Here is a 17,469-nt window from a genome sequence, read left to right on the forward strand (position 1 = left end):
TATCCTATGAGATATCCTAATGTCATGTTCTTAATTGTATTGTACGTCCGTTATATTATTAGTTAAATTATTAACTTTATAATTTTTAAGTTTTGAAATAAGTGGTGACATTGGAATCAAAGAAAAGGTCTTGATTTCTAACTTTGTTTCCTCAATTTACCTCTCATTCATGAATTATTTCTTAAGAGCTTAACATTTTCCCAAGCGAGATAGCCCTAAATTTCATTAAATTGACATTTTTCCTATTAAATATTTATTAACCCAAATATGTTGAAATAAAACGCCCTGACAATTTTATTTTATTTTTTTTTCATACGTAACTCTTTTTAATGAAGTTTTCCACTAGTTCAACAACCTTATTAATTAAGTGTACTATAATGGCAACTAACTGTCCAAAAGAAGAAATGGACTCACTGTTATGGTTGCTGCATTTATTTCCATTAAGGCTGTTTCTATGGGAAAATTTGAACTCTTACGTAAACAGTCTAGTGTTAATTTTCAAAATTTGAAAATTTGAAGACAAACATATATAATTTCTTAAGAACAAAAGGAGGAAGTTGAATCTCAATTGAAAAATAATAATGACTCTTAAATAATCATGCGCAACCAAAATATAAAAGCAGTAAAGAGATAGAGACAAATATTTTGGTTATGAAGTGAAAATTCTTCGCACCAAAGAGAAAAACTACTCCAAGGCAGCCAAACCCCAAAAATTTACTAACAGAATAAATTACTAGTTACAAGATAGTAATATTCACAATACCCTTGCAGTAGTCGTACCTTGAACTTTAACAAGTACCTATGCTTGAGCGCCCCGATCTCTACCAGACCCCTGTCTAAAAAGTTCTTCAATAGATCCCTTTAACTAGAGCTCATCTTTCGTTAGGCTTCAAAACGGTTGAACAGTTACAACACAAACTCTAAGAGAATTAGCACATATAACAATCTCTGTCTAAAAACCATATCTCAGCACACTGTAATTCTATTCAAAATTCTTAAAGAAACAATGCCTAGAAGCCCCTTTAAATAGGCTTCAGAAATCCTAATTCTACACAAATTCAGATTTCCATAGAAGGTGTCCGGATAGGTCATCGTGTGTCCGGACAGGCAGCAGTAAACACTATGTTTTGTTGAAGGGCGTCTAAACGGCTTAACCTAGCGTCTAGATAATTGCAAGAAAAAGCTTCTCCGTCCGCAATCTTCACTTTTGCGTCCGGACATCCTTGCAAAGAGGTGCTCTCTGTGGTTTGCGTCCGCTGGGCCGTCTAGATAGGTAGCGAACGGGAACTCTCTGTGGCTTGCGTCCAATGGGCCTTCTGGACAGGAATCGAACTCTGACTTTTTGTGACTTGCGTGCAAACGTTTCTTCTGGTCGTCCGAACGGTCTTCTTGGAAAACCGACTTTCTGAGCTGTAAAGTCTTACAAAATCTTTCCTTGATCGGAACATTGCCTTCTTAGTGATATTTCGTTTAGATATTGCCTTGTTCAATCCTTTCCATTCTTGATTAATATTTTTGCAATAAATCTTCTGCCGATTTTTTAGAATTACAGTGTCCCTGATATGGCAATGTTTTTATCGACAGAATGCAGGCAATAAAATAAACCAACATCAAGTAATATCAAGTCATGTCGTATACCATTTTTCAGCACTAGTATATGTTAAATTTTGATCATTTATTCCAAAAGCTTAAGCGGATAGGAATTAATTAATTTAATCTTTTAATTTATATTCCACTCGCCCTCACATGGTTAAGTACAGTCTTAACTATGTGTGTGTGTGTGTGTGTGTATATATATATATATATATATATATAAGTTCTTGTACACTCTTTCCTTTCAAGCTGATTTTCAAATGTGAATCTTACCAAAAGTTTGTATCGGCATCCCTCACATTAAAGAATGTACGTATTAAAATAGAATCGGTGAGGAAGGGGCGAACTACACACAAAATTGGGGCAGTGACTGTCTTAAAATTTTGATTTTTTTTTTCTTCTAAAATTATATATTTTTAAGAGATAAATTCTATAAAATTATTTTTTTTTTTATCCCTCCTAGAAAACCTTTTTCTTTTAGTTTTGCTCCCCTTCTTAATTTTTTAATTTGGCCCCTGCTGTGAGGCTATCGATTACTTTATTTCTTGTTGAAAAAATATATGAATTCCAACCAAGAGGTAAATTAAGAGAATTTACCAAAAAAAAAACCTATTAACACTAATTATCAAGACATGAAATTGTGTATTTTCTTTATTCTCTCTCTTATTACTACTACGTATAACGTACTTAATTGACTTCATTTTCTAGAGATGGGGAGGGGCTGATGATCTCATGCCTTACGCAATATCTCCAACTCAACAGTCGCTTTTGAGTGATGTATGCATGCATACCTTACGTCAGTACTGTAAACAGTGGAACAAGCACCTTTCGTTTCATTCATTCGTCAGTCTTATATAGGCCATACAAAACAAATTTAATGGTAATAATTTTTGATAAAAGATGAATGAAAAAAATACAAAATGACATATCTCGGGCTAAGAGTAAACAATTTGTCCTCTTATTTTTCGGGCAGGTCGTCAAAAAAAAAGGTGCTCCCTTTTCTTTTCTTTTTTTTTCTTTTTTTTTTTTTTTCCTTTTTTTAACAAATAGCAATTGTTATTATTGATACTGGAAAGTCCGAAAAGCATACCCAACACTGTAAGTCAGAAAGATCTAACTTAAAAAACAGCTGCTAGACTGAATCACAAATCTTAGTAGAATTACATTTAAGCCCTCCTTACAATAAAAATTCCAATAAAATTTGAGACATATATAGACAGACTGTATATAGAAATAAATGAATAGAGAAACACATCTAACATAAAAATTACCTAAGCCGGCAGTAGGAGCATTGTCATCGCCGGAGACCGGCGCGTGTAAGGCACGCACCACCCCCATAGCTATCTAGCAACAGATCAGCCTCCCTCCCCGTCCCTTTGCACGGCGAAAAAAGGCGAAACGTGACCGTCACGCGCTGCTCAAGAAGAAAACTTCCCTGGCGCATGATTGTCACACGTCGATCACCGGTAACCCACACAACCGATGCAAACGACGACAAGACCAGAAGTCGATAGTGGACCCATCTAAGAGGCACGTGTCTCTCAGAAGCCAGTGGAAAAGCGAAGATCTGGCATCAAAAAATAGAGGAAAGGATGAAGTCCGGCCATATGCTCCACCAGTAACACGAACGATAACAATAACTCTCTACCGGATGTCTCAAGATAAACCTTCTTGTCAGAGAATGAGAAGAAGAAAAAAAAAAAAAAACAAAGCAAAATAAACAAATTCCATAGTTTTAAAAGCTAAGAGAATCACATCCACCACCAGATCTAACGAGGGGAAACAAAAGCTCTACAATCCTATTAGTTGGGAGAAATCTATCTCTACTGGAACAAGCTAGGGGGAACAAAAAAACCGCCAGGGAAAACAAAAAAACCACCTTAACTCACGAAGAGTCAGAAGGAAAATCACCATCAAGAGGCATGAGGCCGCCCCCCTTCTAGTAAAACCCATACTCACAGGTAGGCTTGGCAATTTGGGTTGTCGTGTCAACCCATTTAGTTAGTGTGTCAACCCATCGGGTTAGCGTGTCAACTCATTTAACTAATTTGGTAAAAAAATGTGTAATTATCGCGTCATAAATATGTTATAAACGGGTTGATGGGTCATAAACGGGTCATAAACGTGTCATAAACGGGTTATAGCCTAAACCCAAACCCTATATATTCATGTCGTGTTCGTGTCAGATTCGCGAGTCGTGTCAAAATTGCCAAACCTACTCACAGGAGGGATCTCTAAGAAGAGAAGAAAAGGAGTAAAACCCTAGCTTTTTGGCGTTTGTCGCTGAAAAAAATGTGCTCACTTTACTTAGAATATCTCCGGCAGCAATAGCCTCTTTGGCTATTCAAAAGCTCTACTTTCTATTTTGCTTACTTTTTTCCTTTTCAACACAAACTCCTGCCGATCGATTATTTATTTTACTCTCTACATTTTTTTTAAAACAAAAAAAAAAAAAATTATTTGCCAGTCTCTTTTTATTCATTTCTTTTCACTTCATTTTTATTTATTTTTTTATTTTATTTTACACTTTACCCTTTTCCGCTGTTTGTCTTCCAACCTGAGAGAAAACAAGATAGATAAAAAAAAAAATTGCCCATATAGATGTACAACTATTATTACTGTTGAATATGCTATTATTATTAGAGCATTCACAGAAGTTTCAAAATCATTTTTTCTAAATATAAGGAACAAAATCACCTTTCTTTTTCCTTAAATAAAAATACTCGACAAATAACTCTTCTTTATCTTTTTTTATAACATTTAAATATTATTTTTTCTTTTTTCTTTTGTCTTTTTTTCGTTTCTTTTCTTTTCTCTTTCATTGTCTCCGTCTCCGATCCCCTCCTCTCACCCACTCTCATCCCGAACCAACCCAGACCACTCCGCCGGATCCGACTCCGACTCCAAGCTCCCGTTCACCACCGAGCTTCGAGTACTGGGACGAGGAGGAGTTCAAGGGCCTACCGGTTCTAGAGCAAACGCGCCCCGAGACCCCGATAATTACTGAGAATGCCACCCCGTCCGATCCGAAATCGAAGCCCTCGCCGTCCCCGAAATTGAAGCTGGGTCCAAAGTCCTTCACTGTGGAGTCGTGTGCGGGACCTTTTTGATCGAGCGGAATTTCAGTCTACTCGGAGTCGGCGAAGGCGAGGACTCGTCGTTGCTACTGAAGGAGCTGAGGGGCAGACAGCGTTCAAGTTCTGAGCGGCGGAGATGGATGGACGGCAGGGAGTCATGGGGCGAAGATGACGTGGATGAGTCGGGGGCGTTGAGGAAGATGGTAGTCGGACGTGGTAGTTCGGTGGTTGTGAGATTCTTGGTCATGCGTGTTGTTGTTGCTTTTCGTTTCAGGAAGATGTTTCACCTCCATTATTATTGTCGAATTTATACCGACTAAATCGAATTGGGGGTGACTTTATGTCGGTTTAAGTCCTTTAATATTCAAGATAAATATATTGATTAAACTCAATTCATTTATTAAATAAATCCTCTAAGAGTTATTCATGAATAAGATTTATTGACGTTCAAATTGACAATGAGAACAAATAGTTTTATATTTTTCATAACCGTCTTCTTTGCACATTTTTGCATGCGGTGAAACACGTGAGTGAGTCCTCCTCCCTCGTAAGGAAGATGAAAGAAAGAGAAGAGATTGTTGTACAATGGCAGATATTGAAGAATTTTGGAGAGAAAGGTTTTTGTCAACTTGATTAAAAACCGTAGCATGCTTCTTATTTATACTGATATACAAGGTGTAGATACAAGGTAAGAATAATAAGAAAATATGTGCCTAGTCTATAAGGATACAAATCAATTACAATCAATTACAAGAAAGGAAAGAATCAGACATAGAAGGAATAATCATGCATAAGTCAAGTCTTGGACTGCACGTGTAGTTGTGTAAGGAAGTCCTTGAGCAACATACAAAGATCTTGGACAGTGCGCATGGTGAGGAAGGAAAGTTTCTGTGAATAGTTGGAATATTGCTGCATATCTTCAATATTCCTTGCTGAATTGGGAGCCTTGATTGTAGGGACACATGCTGGAGTAGGATTTGTGATTGCAGTAGATTTCGGATGCTTGTGTGTCACGGTATATACGCCGTAATCATGCCTGGATCCGATACTGATATGGGTGAATTGGCAGCTGCTCATGAGGCTGGCAAGGTGGAGGAAGCAGTTACTGAATCAGCTGTTACGGTGGAGGCAGGATGTACGTACACTAACAGATATAAGTATTGTCCAACTTTGCTTACGTGACAGTTTATTTTTATTATTTTTTCAAGAAAATTAAATGATCTAACATTTTTCCTACAATGATTCCATCGTTTTTTCAAAAAAGAAAAAATGAAAAAAAAAAAAAAAACAAACTGCCACATAGGCAAAGTTGGACGGGAGTTGTGTCTACGATTGTACATACAATAATCATTTTTCAAGGAGGAAATTGTACCTTTTTCTTCGGGTGTCGCATTTCTTGCTATTAAAAAATACAAAAAAAAAAAAGAAGGGGAAAAAGAAAAATTCCTGCCTATCTTTGATATGCATACATCAAGCACATGTGATTCGGAGAGATGACCATTAAATGTGAAATATGGACATACATCTGCTTAGCCATGGAGCTCTCACAATTTAATGTAACCCTATTGAGATTTCTACTAATTAAGCTAATAATTTAGAGATTTTTTTTCCAAGCTAGGGATATTTTGAACCACTCATTTTGGGAAATCATAATGTATTTTACGTGAGAGACCTAACAGTCAAATGTTTTTCTAGGTTGTTTGTTAATGTTTTTTTTTTTAAAAAAAAAATAAAAAGAAAAAGAAAAGAAAACTATCTCATAATACTCGGTGTCAACCGGCTCTCATTATTCCCTTTGCTGAAGTCATTTGTGTGGGACCTCTCGTAAAAGACCACACCAACTATTAGTACTCTTTACCAATTAAATATTTATTAATCCGGTGGGAAAGACTCCCCACCCTCTTTGTCCTTTCCTGTTGTATCTCAAAGAAAAAAAAGAAAATCATTAACCCAAAGAAGTTAAATCTCATTGAGAAAATATTTTTCGTACGTAACTAAATATTTGTAATGCAGTATTGAGAAAAAAACTTCATTTTCAAGGTTTTTTTTTTTTTTTTTTTTTTTTTTTAAAGTGTGTTTTGATTGCTTTTAGAGTAAAAATGTCAAAGAAATACTTATTGAGGTTTTCACCGATTAAGCAGATTCATTTTTGTTTTGCACAGTTTTTTATGTATTAAAAGTACTTTTTAAGCTTCTTAGCACAATCCCAATCAAACTTTAAGTATGAGAGTGGCACAATTTTGAAAGGTTTAAAATTTTTGGTTCACATATTTGTGTGGACTACTAGACCAAATTAAATGTGAATGGTCCTATGAAAGAAACAGTGTTGTCTTCATCAAGCATGCAGTGTTTTTATCTCATGAAAAGATCAATCAAAATTAATATGAGATGCAAACAAAATAAAGGTTGTTGGGACTGAAATAACACTACCCTAAGCATTTCTCCACGAGTGATTAGAGCTCATTTCTCCATGATTTTCTTTTTTAGATGATCCAGTAATTAAGCTTTATTAAAGGAAGAACAAAAGATTACAAATAGAATTAACACAAATAAGCTTGCACAACCCCCCAACCGGAGGGAAAATAACAAAGTAGAGGAACAAGCATAAGAGATTAAGAGATCAAATAAGAGAAACCCCATCACCTAACCAACCATTTATTAGAGAGAGAATTATAAACCCGGGATAAAGAATTAGCCCTTTCCCTGAAGCACATAATATAGGATTTGTCTTTCAAGTTTTCTATAAGAAAGAGAGAGATCGAGTTGATTTAAATGATCTACATCGTTGAAAAAACTAAAAAAAATGTGGTCTTTTTTTTTTTTTTTTTTTTTAATTATTATTATTATTTTTTTAAGTAATGTATATTTCAAAAAGCACAGAGAGGTGCAATACACAGTACGCAGGATGTATACGTGAAATCTCTAATTTAAAGAAAAAAGAGAACACACCTATCTAGAAATTCAGAATAAGAACACTTAGATTTAGACTATAGTTTCTCTCTCCACATAAAAAATGTGTTTTTTTTTTACCCATGATCGTATTAAAATGGTGCCACGTGATCGACCACTCTTTTACTGCTATTTTACTCAGTTCTCTCTTGCTCGTGGGACTATTTTAGAAAGCATCTATTCACCCCTTACCTCTAGGTATTGTTTGGGGTTGTTGGGCTAATTTCACCTTTAAACAACATTGGAAAAAGTACACATATCCCACTTAAACTACAATCTCATTTTCAATGTCCACCTCCTACACTGCTGAATCTAGCTCTAAGGGATTGAGAGATTGACACAATTGGTAGTTTGAAAGAGACAGATAAACAATGAAATTGTAGTTTGAAGGATATATATGCACTCTTCCCAATAACATTCAATAACGTTTAGTGCCTTCATGTATAGTCCGCAATAATTGATGCTTGCATAAATTTCCAATATATAACATAAATAATTGCAAAGGGACATGCCTAATAGACTTTTTATAAACACAACTCATAAAACAATCCTAGCCTTATCAGCAAGTCATAAGTAGATTAGCCTTAACCTGGCATACCTTTAAATTTTTGAATGAAACATGAAATAAGGAACTAATGAGAAAACCACAGGACCAATTTGGTGAAAGTCCAAACTACAAGAACACCTCCAAAAAAAAAACAATAAATAATGTAATTTAAATCCAATGAAACACTTTTGAAGTCCATGAACAGAGTACAAAGCCCAAGAACAGAGGAAGCCCAATACACGTGAAAGAGCAAAAGCGCAGCCCATATGAAGAAAGAACAATATAATCAGAGCGGTTGGAAAAAGCAAGAAGAGCTGGCCTACTAAGCTCGACACTGGCGACCGAGAGAGGCGGATTACGATCCCTCAGGATGGAGGAGGAGAAGGAGAGCGGTAGAACCTTCAGCCACTGGTGGTGGGCTCTGGCGAGCGTCGCCCAATTGGGTTGGGGCGTGTCATCGGTCAGAAGAGGCTGCGCCGGGGAATCACGCCTCATGCCCTTGAAAGCCTTCGCAGTTGCCTCCCTCTTCGTCGGCGCCGCCGCCTCTGCCTCCGTCTCCGCCCTACATGCCTCCGGCATCTACAAGGTCCGCTTCTCTCTCTTCCTCTCTCTCTCTCTCTAGAAAATGGAAACATTTTTGGTGTTTTCAAGTAGAAACTCAGGGGTGCCTCAGTGACTTTAACACAAAAAAACAACCACATTAAAACAGAACATAGAAGCCAACAAACTAGAAGACTAAGGAAAAATTCTGTGAAGATTCCACAAAGCCGCAAGCTGCAAAATCATTGAGGTCTTCTTATAAGGACCTTTAGCCATAATACGAGCCCAAATCTCCCATTTGATCTTTGCTAGAATCATCTCTTCCGAACTCAAAACATTCCCATGTAGGATATCATTTCTGTGTTTTCACAGATTATATATAGTAGCACCAAGGCTTAGAATACACAATCTGCTCTTTAGACAGTCAATTCTCAGCTCAAGCACACACCAATTTTCAACATCCTCCCAAGACTTCTTCGGTTCTGTTACCAAACAAAGACCGAGAAGCTCCTTCCAAATTCGATAGCTGAAACCACAATCAAAGAAGAGATGTTCTCTGGACTCCATCCTGCTACGACAAAAAGGACAAAGGCAGTCCCCCATATATCCCCAACCACACATTCTGCTCTTAGTAATCATAGCATCCCTAAAAGCAAGCCATAACAGGAAAGCATGCTTTGGGATTGCTACTTAATGCCAAACAACCTTCCACTAGTTTACTCGAGACTCCTTCTTCCTAATTGCATCCCAAGTTTCAGAGCATACATACTTCTCCATTTTGCAGTTCCAAACAGGCAGGTCATACTCACCAATATCCACTCCGGGAGTTTGCTGTGCAATTCAACTATCTTATCTGATCTTGCAGCAGGCCAGTACCGATCACCATTACGAATGATGGTAGACAATTTTGCATTAACTGAACTTCCAGCATCATAGACAGCACGATGACCATAATTATCTAAAAGTCATCCATCCGGATGCCACACATCCAACCAAAGGAAAATCTTACTTCCATCTCCCACCTTGAACCTTAAGAACTTTTTAGCAAGGCTTCTAAGTTTAAGGAGTTGCTTCCAGTTCCAAGAGCATGATTGAGGAATTGGGATTTGACAAAAGCTCATCCCCTCAACCAATTCTCTTGCACCCAAGCCACCCGCAAAGAACTAGATTCGGCAAAGAGATTCCAAATTTGCCTAAGCATAGCTGCTTTATTCCAAGCTCCTATCCTCTTGAGCCTCAAGCCACCTTCTTTCCTTGGAACACAAATTTTCTCCCAAGAGACCTTTGCCTTAGCTTTTTCATCTTTCCCACACCACAGAAACCGATTAAGTTTCTGCTCTAAAAGATTAATAACAACTTTAGGAAGAATTAAGATGCTGGACCAAAAAACCTGAAGGCTGAATAAAACCGAAGAGATAAGCTGTAACCTGCCAGCAAAGGACAGGTGTTTGGAATACCAAGAATCAATTCGGGATGTAAATTTGGCCACCAACCCCTCACAGTCTGCAGCAGTAAGTCTAGTTGTGATTAAGGGAACTCCCAAGTATCTAACTGGCAGCTTACCTTCTGTCATCTGCATCAAAACCAGTAACTCCTGCTTAATATCATCTGAGAGACCAGAACAAAAACAGAACTCTTAAGAGGGTTAACCTTCAACCCTGAGAGCTCCTCAAACTCCTTCAAGACATCTAAGATAATCCTAATGGAATATGAATTAGCAGCAGAGAAGATCATCTGCAAAACACAGATGAGTGAGTCCTAAGGCTTGGCATCTAGGATGAAAACCAAACCTAGGAATACTGCCAACCGCATCAGCCAACAACAAAGAAAGCACCTTCATAGCCATAACAAACAGGTAAGGAGATATGGGATCTCCTTACCTAAGACCCTTCCTGCCTGAGAAGTAACCCACTAAAGAGCCATTGAGAGCAATGGTGAACCGGGGGCTAGTTAGGCAAACCTTAATCTAATTAACAAATCTCTGAGGGGCACCAAAACACTTCAAGCAATGCACAATGAAATCCCAACTCACCGAATCATAGGCCTTCATTAGGTCTATCTTAAGGGTACATCTTGGTTTCCCATTGTTCTTATGATAGTCACTAACTATCTCTTGAGCAAGAAGTATGTTTTCAGCAATACTTCTTCCAGGTATTGCTGCCCGTGTGCTTTGAAATTCTACCTTTGGACAGGACATGTCTTGAACAATCTTCTATGAGTGCCCGCTCAAAATTTATGTCATGGAAACCTAACCTGAGAGCGAAAACTAGATGGGTTTATGTTGTCTGTGTCATTTCTTTTTAATTTGAGTGTGTTGATCATCAAGCAATTTGAAAGAAAAAGAACCATTATTTAGATGTATTGATGTCATCTTCATCTCAAAAGGGTTGGCAAGTGCACCCTGGTGGTATGGTGTCATTGTTATGATGGGCATTGAACAAAGAAGATGTTTTTGCCACATATAATGTGGAAAAAGAATCCGTTGTCTGGGGTCTACCTATTGTTTGAACTAGAAATTGTTAATCACTAGCTGGTGATGATGATAACATGAATGATCTATCGGTTATGTTGTTGAATTTGTTATGAGGTTAAATCTACTTGTTTGGAGTTGAGTAGGGTCCTTTCCCCACAATGTTATTTTTGCCATTTAAGAGTGATTTGATGTCGGGTGCCTTGAGGACATTAGAGCACTAGAAGTTTTTCAAACACACGTGAGATACACTTTGCCTTGATTTGCTCCAAATTCTGGTCCTCTTAACTGTAGTTTTGCCCTCTAGGCTCTAGATACAAACTGTGCCGTACATCATTGGTGAAACATTGCCTAGAAGGGATAATGTTCCCATTGTTTGTTGGGTTCATTGCTTTGATTTTCTTACTTTTGGTAGAAATTAGAAATGAGCTTTTAAATTGCTTGTCTTCTTTTTGCTCTTCTCCTTCCTCCTTCCTCCTTCCGGCCTCCCTGCTGTTACAGTCAAGTAACTATACCTCCTTTTGTTACCCCCCAAAGTGTACTCTTTTAGTCCTACTCTCAACCCTCTAACCTACCACCTCAATCGTAATTTTTTTTTATTCTGTACTAAGCTGCTTCTTTTTTTAAAAAATTAAAAAAATTGGCAACAATTTATAAGCTTTGGTACTCAGAAAGTACTCTGGACCCTTTTTCATTTTTAAAACATTGTGTATCTTTCCCACTTCATTATCACTAATTTTACAGGGTTTTGGGAACTTTGCCACTCATTATTTGACTGTTTGAAATGGATAATAGTTTTCATTTCTAGATGTTTGAAGATTTTATTGCTAATCACTAAAAAAAAGTGTAAAAATGTACAAAAGAAAAAAGATTAACAATAAAAATTAGCTTATTGGTGAACATGAAAGTAAATTTTTTCTGATAAGTAAGTGAACATGAAAGTAAATAACATTGATTTTTGGTACTTGTTGCTAATGAATATCTTGATAGGCGAATAAGATCAAGGAACCTGGTGTGCAATTTAATTTGGACCTAGAAAAGGCCTATGATCATGTTAATTGGGATTTCCTGTTGGATCCATTGAGAAGATGTGGGAAAAATGGAAAGATTGGACAGCTCATTATCTTTCTATGTTGCATTTCTCGATGCTGATTAATGGATATTCTTCCTGATTCTTTAATAGCTCTCGTGGCCTTAGACAAGGAGACCCTTTATCTCCTCTGATGTTTATAGTTGTCATGGAGGCTTTGAGTAGAATGTTGTCTGCCTTAGTGAATGGGGACTCTTATCAGGTTTTTCGAAGGGGTCGAGGAATACTGATTAGCTCCTAGTGTCTTATCTCCATCATCTGCATTCTCTCTTCTTATGTTTGGAAGCTGTCTCGAGATTGAAGAGTAACTTATCTAAATCAAGGTTAGTCCTTATTGGCGTGGTGGATGATGTTGGAGTTTTGACTTGTATCCTTGGTTATTGGTGTGTCTATGAAGTATTTGAGTCTTCCTTTGGGGTCTTGTATAAAGCTAAGTCAATATGAGATGTCATTGTTCAAAAAATAGAAGGTCGGTTGGCTAGTTGGAAGAGGCTTTATTTGTCGAAGGGTAGTAGCTCGACATTGATTGAAAGCACCCTTTCCAATTTGCTCAATTATTATCTATTCCCTTTTGCCATTCCCGTAGGAATTTCTAACCGGATTGAGAAACTTCAGAGAGATTTTCTGTGGGGTGGAGTTGTTGATGACTTCAAATTCCATCTACTCAGTTGGTCTAAGATTTGTTCTTCATTTTGCTTTGGTGGATTGAGGGTTAGAAATTTAATTCGGCTTAATTGACCTCTCCTGGGGAAGTGGTTATCTTGTAGTTGGAAGAGGCTTTATCTGTCGAAGGGTGGTAGTTCGACATTGATTGAAAGAACTCTTTCCAATTTGCTCAATTATTATCTATTCCTTTTTGCCATTCCCGTAGGACTTGCTAACCGGATTAAGAAACTTTAGAGATATTCTCTATGGGGTGGAGTTGGTGACGAGTTCAAATTCCATCTAGTCAATTGTTCTAAGATTTCTTCTTCAATTTGCTCTGGTGATTGAGGGTTAGAAATTTAATTCGGCTTAATTGAGCTTTCCTTGAGAAGTGGTTTTGTCGTTTTGCCATAGAAATAGAGGTTTTGTGGTGATCGGTAGTGGAAACCAAATATGATAATAGGAGGGGAGGATGGTTCTCTAAGGAGGTTGTTGGTCCTTTCGAGGTGGGGGTGTGGAAAAACATTCAGAGGGGGTGAGAGTTGTTTTATAGATTTGTCAGATAATAGGTAGGAGGCAAATCTAAGATACGTTTTGGCATGATTTGTTGTGTGGTGATCATCCCATGAAGGCTTCTTTTTCAGAATTGTTTAGTATTGCCCGCTATAGCTTTGGTGATGGATCATGTGCAATTCTTTATCGGCAATCTGTAGTGGAATATTTCTTTTACCAGACCAATGCATGATTGGTTGATGGACTTGGTCACTTTGTTCTTTGATCTTTTGTATTCTCTCAGGTTGAGACAAGGTGGCAAGGATAACATGTGTTGAATCACTTCCAAACGGTTGAAGTTCGAGGTTAGATCTTTCTATTATTCATTTTGTATTCCTGTTGGCTCTCAATTTCCTTGGAAGAGCATTTGGAGAATTAGGACTCCTTTGAGAATTGTGTTCTTTGTGTAGACAACAGTGTTAGGGAAGATTTTAACTTCAGATAACTCAAGAAAAAGACACGTTATAGTGGTGGATTGGTTTTGCATGTGCAAGAGGAGTGGGGAGACTATAGGTCACCATTCTTCTCTACCGTGAAGTGGCTAGAGAATTGAGTTTCGATGTTCCATGTTTTTGGTGTAAAGTGGGTCATGCCTAAAAGGGTGGTGAACTTGTTGGCTAGTTGGAGAGGTTAATGGGGAAGTCGGTGCATTTTAAAAGCGTGAAGGATGGCGCTTCTATGCTTATTGTGGTGCGGGCAGTTTCGAAGATTGTGAAAATCAGTGTTAGAGTTTAAAGTTGTTATGTTCAAATCTTTTTATACTTGGACGGCAGTATACAGTAGTCCTCACTTCTCTAGTTTTACGGAATTGCTGAGCTTGTGTTCTTTTTTTACTACTTAATTAGGGGTCTCTTTTGTAGACTTAATGTGTATTTAGGTTGCGCCCCTCTACGATTATAATGTAGTATGTTTTTTTACCGTTTGTCCCCAAGGAGATAATTGTTTCTATGACTATGTATAACCTTTCTACATATCAAAGTAAACGTAGCTATCCACTCACAAAAGAAGAAGTAGACATTGTTATCCTTTTGAAATAGCTTTCGAACCCTTGATAATGCAAACATTGGTTGCATATCTTGTATAGGTGGAAGACCTCCTGGAAGTGGGTGCAAATATAAGAAGTGGACTTGGGATTCGTGCAAGGACACGAAAAGAATGAGTATATTTTTTTTCATATGCATAAATTGGAAGATCATTGTTATTTTGTAGGCTCTGAAATTGAATTTACGGGAATGATTTTGGCTTTCTTTCTTTGAATGTCATTATGAATATTCTTTATGAAAACAAATCCAATTTTAGAGATAAAGCAGGTATCATGCATGTGTAAAAACACATCCATGCTTACTCTTTTCTATTTCTTTGCTTGGAGAAACTAGTAGAATATTTTTTGTATTATTATGAACTGTGTTTGCTTCTCTCTGACCAGATTAAGTATCCTTGCTCCCGTCCTCAATTTTTTTTTTTTTTTTTTTTTTTTTTTTTTTTTTTTTTTTTTTTTTTTAATAATTTTGAAGTCCAGATATACTGGCCTCGGCACACCTGCAACCAGGTGTCTCATTATGACCCTTCTGTCACCCCTCCGCCTCCAACACCAATGACCCTACACGCGCCGCCAACAGAGCATGTGTGTGCCATGCCTATTTTGGAGCGTAGATCCACCACATTCTGTCATCCTCCTCCACCCACACACCACACGTTGGTCTCCACCAGCCTTCTCTCCAGCCCTTACACGATCCCACATCCTCGTATGGCGCTCACATGCCTCCTCCAACACGTTGCCCCATGCACAGGCTGCACAGCCACTGCTACATTAGATCGATGGACCTCTTGTATGTTTGGGCACAAATCCTCCTTCTGGCTTACCTCCTTGAAGCATATGCCCCCTTTTTGGCTCTTGAAGACCCAAAGAAGCATTGTCCCGTGCGCATCAAATTATCAGGCATGACCTCTTCCGAAGTTTGCCGAAAACTATGGGTTTAGGTTAACCTCCCCACATTCTTTGTCCCCTAGTTGTAAATAGAGGCATATTTTAGGGCTAGGCTTTTCCCCTCCCCTCCTTGTTTAGTGTCATGACCTTCTATCCTTTCGACTAGGGTTGTACTTGAGTCAAGTATTAATTCTTCAAGCTCGACTCAAGGAAATATACTCAGCATTGAGTTTCAAATCAAGCTTTAGGAACATGGTCGAACTCAACTCAATAGAAATCAACCAAGTTTGAGCTCAAGCTAGATTCTAGTTTTTTCTTCTTTTTTTTTGGGCAAATTAACATTGATTTTATGGCATAAAATTGCTAAATCAAACACTCTTAAGAATTACAAAGATAAGGTTTAAAGTCAAGGCCTTTAATATGATATTATGTTAAATCATTACTTATTTCAAAATTTTAAATTAAAAAAATAAATTATATGAATTTAAACATTTAATTAATAGTCTAACACACAAAATAGAAAGAATGATATTAGGATATAGCATGGAATTCTAATGATTGAAATACAGACTATAGGGATGCTAAAACGATGTGAGAAACTTGCAATTGAAAATGTTTGGTAAAACCAATTAAGACTAGAGCATGTCACAAGCTAAAAAGGATTACAAAGCTTAGATCCAATCCAAGAAACGCTAAATCATAGATGTTTCAAATCTTTATGACAAAAGGCCTAAGGAAGTTCCCGAAAGTGATAGCGAGGACAAAAAATCCAGCAAAAGTTGCTGTGCCTCTCCAAAAATCACGGAAATACACACTTGTCAAGGTTGCTAGGAGACGGTTCCATGAGTTATCACAGTGCTCATTGAGCCGTTGATGGAGATCGTTGTAATGGGATTCACGTTCAACAATCTGATGGCAAAGTGTGTTGATTAGTGTAGTCACTGCTTTGCTGCTACCACGCCGGTTGACAATCACCTTTTTTTCAACTAGCAAACACACATCTTCTTTAGTGGTGATAAGATAATCCATTAACACAACATAATTGCAGATGTATGTGTTGGATGGATAATGACACTGCTCCAGGGCCATGAGGTTTCGGAAAAGAGCTTCCGTTTGGTCGTTTATCACAAGTTGTGGGACTTTCAAGATACATTGCACACTCTTAGAGCAACGGAGGGATTTCAAGCATGGTAAGCAAGAGAAGAGCCATGAGAGATTGAAGCACGGATGGCGCTCCAAGCACTTATCCTTAGCGAAATCTATGTCAAGTAAGGATATCTTTGAGGAATCTGTATCAACTAACGCTTCAAATTCCAATCCTGTCTCGTACAGCTTAGTGGCTGTATATCTTAGAGGTATGAGAGGTTTGGAATAAGGTTTTGGGTTTGGAGGAGAGTAAAACGTTCTCTGCAAATCAGTGAAATGTTTTACTTCCGTCTCCATGGCCATGGGTATTTGCTTCTTGGGGAAGAAGAACTGACAGGCAAGCTCAAGAAAGGGAGTAACTTCTTCTCCATTGAAGGCAGACTGATGTAACTTTTGGAGAAACTTAAAGGGAAGTTGATTTTCCAGTAATATCAAGTCCTGCTTTATGTGCGATTCTAGCCATGCGTTACTTAATATATAATCAGATTTTTCACGTTCATGTTTTTCGCATTCATGATTCTTCAAGAAGAGCTCAATGATAAAGATAGCATCCAATAGAATTATTTCCACAAATTTTTTTCTGTCGAGCTGCTCAAAGGTCTCTGAATAGTAATGGCGGATTTCTTCTTCTTTTTCAGCAATGATGCTTGCAAGATCCTTCTGGCTCTTCCTAGTCCGAGAACAGAAATCCTCAACATATATCAGTTTATGCTTTTTCATTCCCCTCAATTCTTCTAGATCATGATGAAATGGGCCGATTGAAACTAACTTAGGAGTGTAGGCTTCTTTGTTTACTTGCCGAAGTTTGTTGGGGACCCTGTAGATGCAACACTCAGACCACCTTGCAGGTTCATTGATTTGGGGTATGTCAATGACTAGCTCCTCGCACTTGGCTTCTTTTTCGTTGGATTCACCGGCTGCGAAGCACTCCAT

General features: G+C 37.8%; 2 protein-coding genes across 2 annotated transcripts; one reads left to right on the plus strand and one right to left on the minus strand.

The window, feature by feature from the left end:
• The first annotated feature begins 8,460 nt into the window (after positions 1-8,460).
• On the plus strand, positions 8,461-14,817 carry LOC133879328 (uncharacterized). The gene is made up of 2 exons (XM_062317852.1): positions 8,461-8,752; positions 14,548-14,817. The coding sequence occupies exons 1-2, from the start codon at positions 8,537-8,539 to the stop codon at positions 14,620-14,622; spliced, it is 291 nt and encodes a 96-aa protein (XP_062173836.1). The 5' UTR covers positions 8,461-8,536; the 3' UTR covers positions 14,623-14,817.
• Positions 14,818-15,996: 1,179 nt separating this feature from the next.
• Positions 15,997-17,469, minus strand: LOC133880454 (UPF0481 protein At3g47200-like). Its single transcript, XM_062319401.1, has one exon. It carries the CDS (start codon positions 17,467-17,469, stop codon positions 16,099-16,101), a length of 1,371 nt encoding a protein of 456 aa, XP_062175385.1. The 3' UTR covers positions 15,997-16,098.

The sequence above is a fragment of the Alnus glutinosa genome, chromosome 10, assembly GCF_958979055.1.
Source record: "Alnus glutinosa chromosome 10, dhAlnGlut1.1, whole genome shotgun sequence".
NCBI lineage: Eukaryota > Viridiplantae > Streptophyta > Magnoliopsida > Fagales > Betulaceae > Alnus > Alnus glutinosa.